The 4,744-nt window shown below is 28.8% G+C and overlaps 1 protein-coding gene across 1 annotated transcript in view; it reads left to right on the top strand.

Moving 5' to 3' along the window:
* Positions 1-224: 224 nt before the first annotated feature.
* The window catches only part of LOC111287518 (disease resistance protein RML1A-like), a 28,382-nt gene continuing 23,862 nt past the window's right edge, over positions 225-4,744 (top strand). Inside the window, exon 1 of the mRNA XM_022878135.2 lies at positions 225-958. Coding sequence (XP_022733870.1) covers positions 480-958 — 479 coding nt within the window. The 5' untranslated portion in view covers positions 225-479. The remainder of the gene's footprint in view (positions 959-4,744) is intronic.

Genomic DNA, 4,744 nt, shown 5'->3' with positions numbered 1-4,744 from the left:
GATCTAATAATTCTTGTAATTTAATTATTAAATTAACTAATTTTTTATACTCTTTTTTTTTTCCTTTCCCATCAAGCAATGCTTAGGTTAAAAAGACATGACCATTTTCCTTGAAGTCAGAATTACAAGAAGCTAGCTCTCATAACGTGGCGGCACCAGGACCCTTGCTCACGCCATGTTGCACTTAAGTGTTTATCTTGATCCAGACTAGAAGGACAAAAATAGCCACAGGATGGGCAGGAACTGTTTCAATCATGACTGTACGGTTTGTCAAAGAATACCTAATTAATTCTTTTGAAATACAAAGAGACGCAGTACAAGAACCAAAATACGTAGTTTTTGCTGATACTGCTTTTTTCCTTTTTCATGTGACCTTGGCCTTCTGAACACGCTAGGTAGGCGAATGAAATACCTGGCTTTGAGAAACAGAAAAAGATAAGGGGAAATTAAAAAAGTTAGAGGAGAGAAAGGAATAAAAAATGGTGAACGACAGCGTGGTTCCATCAACTCCGCTGTCCTTTAGGCTCCGATGGGACGTGTTCCTCAGTTTCAGAGGGGAAGATACCCGTCACGGTATCACGCAGAAACTCTACAGCTCGCTTGTGGAAAAGGGTGTCCGAGTCTTTCGAGACGACGATGGGTTGAACCGTGGAGACGAGATCTCTCCAAGACTGCTGGAAGCCATTGAAGACTCGGCTGCTTCCGTTGTCATTCTCTCTCAAAACTATGCTTCCTCCCATTGGTGCCTTGAAGAACTGGCCAGGATATGCCAGTTGCGGAGACTGATTCTGCCCGTCTTCTATGGGGTTGACCCCTCTCATGTTCGAAGACAGAGAGGACCTTTTGTGGAGGCCTTTTGTAGCCATGAAAACAGGTTTGGAAAGGAGACGGTGATGAAATGGAGGAGAGCCATGGAGAAAGTCGGCGGTATTGCTGGTTTCGTTTTCACCAACAAAAGGTTATGCCTTTTAATTCCCTACTTCGATTCTTGCTTATTGAATTTCTATTCAGAATTCACTATTCAATATGGTTGAATTACTAATTAAATCATATGAAGATGGTTGATCCGTTTAAGCTTTGCGTATGTAATTAAATATTGGTCATTGAAGATAAGCCTGCTGAAATATAAATTTATATATCGTGTTCTTTGCATGAAAACTGAGATACACTGATTGGAGAATTAAGCCTAGTCTTAAACTGTGAAAAAAAGAAAAAAGGCAAACGATTTTCAGCAGCGGAACGGAAAATTACTGTTAAAAATTTCATCCATAATGCCTAATTTCAACAGAAAAAAGGACTTCACCGACGGGAAAGTTTCGTCGATAAAGCCTTTATTTCTTGCAGCGCAATTATTGCTATGGCTGCCTGGAAGTTTGACTGAAACCGAGTTGAAAGTTAAAACATTAGTGGAAGTAGAGTGCTTAGTTTTTTATATTATTATAATACTTTTTTAATTAAAAAGCAAATGAATTTTGTTTATTTTATTAATCCTACTTGGTACCACTGCAGTAATTTATTATATAATATACTTTAATTCAGCGTGCCTAGTTGCAGTAATTTAATTCTAAATAAATTAATCATCTTCATCACGACTGTTTCTTGGAGTTCTATTTTTATCTAATATCAGTTCTGTCTATTTAAAATTGTTAGAGTGTTGCCTTTGCATAAATTGAGTAATTTGAATATTTGAATCGATTTTAATTTATGTCAAATATGTAAAAAATATAAAAACATTATTTTATCATAATTCGTATTAATATATCAAATACAAAATATATATTTTTTATTTTTAATGAATTTATATAATTTTTTTCTAAAATTTTAAATAATATTATTTTTTATTTCGTATTATTATTATGTGGTTTTAAAAATTATTAGATCTATTACTCTATAGATGTAGGAGTTCTTTAAGCACACCCACGCCTGTTTGGTTTCCTCCTTTTTGTTTAATATTCTTGAAATCTTTGCTGTCCATTCTTAATTATTTTCCTCATTTTTGTTTAATATTCTCGAAATCTTTGCTATCAATTCTTAATTATTTTTGTTTCTATTAGTAGTATTAATCTGTAATATTATCATTTTTAAAAAAAGTAAAACAGAACAAAATTGAAAAATGTAGGGCATGAAATGAAAGGGATACTTATTCACACCTAAATCTTTGCAGTTGTCGACGAGGGTGACAGGCTTATCTCATAATAGGAACCTTCCATCTTGAAAACCCAAGAGGAAATTTAACCATTAATTAAATTAATTTTACTTCTTAATATATTTATATATTATTAAGTATACTAGTATATAACAAACAAAACTTTGATTCTTTCATATATAATCTTAATCTTTTTCTAAAGATTATAAAAAAAAATTTTGAAAAATAAAATTAAATTGTGATATTTTTAATTCAATTTCTTTTAAATAATGTCCATAAGCGAAGAAACATCAAAAGAGTTTCATGGTATCTAGTCTATTTTTTATCCATCTATCTTTCTTCTATATTTATTAAAGTACAAAATCCAAAATTTAAAGTAGTGGATAATATAATATCTTTATAAATATTTCAAATTAATAATTTAATTTTAAATTGAACAAACCACATTAAAATCAATAATATTTCACATTGCACTGTTCCCTTTAAATGAAACTTTAGTGTATATACACACACACACACACACACACACACACATGCTCCCAAGACATGAAGTGATTTTTTTCATTAGGAATATCTACTTTGATTCTATTATTTATAAGTCCAACTACTATATATAGCACATCTAAATAATTCATAATGTAACATATGCATTTATATTGTCCCATAATTCTGAATTTTGTACAATGTTTTTAGAAAAATACTCAACAATTAAATTATCATTAATTTGAATCTTGATTATTACTCTATTTTTTTTTTAAATAAGTTTTAGTTTTACTTAAAAAAGATAATAATTGCACAACAATAGCATATAGCTATTTCATAAAATTATAATTTAAGTTTGAGAATTTCTTTGCCTAATGTATTATTATTTGGAAATGAATTTCTAATGATATGTTATGTTATTGATAACTGAAAGTAATTTAAATAGTCTAATTATTAGTTGCATTAGATGATGCTTAAACTACTTGACATTTGGTATGGAATAATAATCCCAAAATTCATGGTGATGAATATCTTTACTTAATATTGGTTAGATGATTGTGTTTGGTAGGGAATTGGTAATTTGTTTTTTGTTTTTTGAAATGAGGGAATTGGTGATTTTAATTTTCTTAGATTATCAAAAGTGATTAAATCATTAGCTTAAGAAATAATCTTATTTCTATCCAAAAGTGTGATAAATTTTTTTCACTTAGGTTTGATGACATATATATATATATATATATGTAAAATCAATTATAGACAATTTTTACCTTTATAATGTGTGCATAAAAAACTTACTTCCTATCAAATAAAAATTAATTTTACATACTAAGATTGTGCTCTTTCAAATATTCTTTATAATGAACTAAAAGAATATTATATATTTCTCTCCACATTTTTTTTATTTATATAATCTTTGTTTGGGTAGGAAATTCATTATTATTTTAATAAATTAATATAATCTTCAAAGTTTGGAATTCTATACATGATTGAGAATTTTCAAGTGCATAGAAATGAAGCAAGTAATATAGAATGAATAGAGTATCATTTTCATGAAAATTGAAATATATGGAAGAAAACTAAGTGTTAAAATTTTTTACCCTTAATTATATCAAGAACATAGCTTAAAAAGCACGAATTACATTAAAACACTTAAAAAGATATAATGCAAATTGAATTAAATTGAAAGCAATAACAGAAATTTAAGAAAGATTGAATTAAATTGCAAACAAAACAAAACTTGAATTTAAAAGAAAATTGAAATTGAATTTTGCATAAACTTAAAATAATTTAAAGAAAACTTAAAAATATGACAAGTAAAGAATAAGAAAACTTAAGAAAGCTAAATTACTTTAGGTTGGGTTGTCATCGTAAACATGATTTTTCCTATGTCTAAGTTAGCTATATATTGAATAAAAATACAAAGAATCCCAAATTTAGGAGGATAAGTAAATGGTGGCTAGGGCTTTTTTTAAAAGAAAAGAATGTTTTGTAATTACTTTTAAACCCTTGGCAGTCTTTTTAAACAAAGACTCCAACTTGCACTAGGCTTTAGCTCTTTTTGAACCTTTCTCGATTTGATCTTATCTTGAAATCAATTGGTCTCAGATCAGTTTCTTAGTTCTTCGAGTTATACTTCTGGTTGAAGAGTTTTTAAAAAAGAGAGAAGTAAAATTTTGAGTTGTGTTCTCCTTATGTATTGCCACTTTTTTATAGTGCTCTTGTATCTTCATGTAAATCCTATCATTGGTATGTATATCCATTCAAAATATGATTTCTAAGTTAAAGTAGGAAAACCTTCTTGAGATAGGAAAACTAAGGGTTATTTGGATTTTTTCAAGTATGGACAAAACTTCCAAGTCATCATGTCACATAAGCCTCCAAATAATCTCTCTTGTCCAATAAAAAGATATTTATTGCCATGTCATCCATTATTAATCCCATGCATGCCCACCTACATAAAACATCTTGGATTTACATTTAACTTGAAATTACACATCTATCTCCAAACATAGCCAAATATCCTTTACATAATTCTTCCCTGAAATTTTTGAAATTTTCAACAAGATTTATCAATTTTAACTCCAATAGGTTTGGTAAGGTAAATCTTACAGAGAT

This window comes from Durio zibethinus, chromosome 4 (genome assembly GCF_047325235.1).
Source record: "Durio zibethinus cultivar Kanyao isolate XHJ-2024 chromosome 4, ASM4732523v1, whole genome shotgun sequence".
In the NCBI taxonomy this organism is placed as follows: Eukaryota; Viridiplantae; Streptophyta; class Magnoliopsida; order Malvales; family Malvaceae; genus Durio; species Durio zibethinus.
Note: the sequence above shows the minus strand (reverse complement) of the source record. Positions and strands in the feature narration are given on the sequence as shown.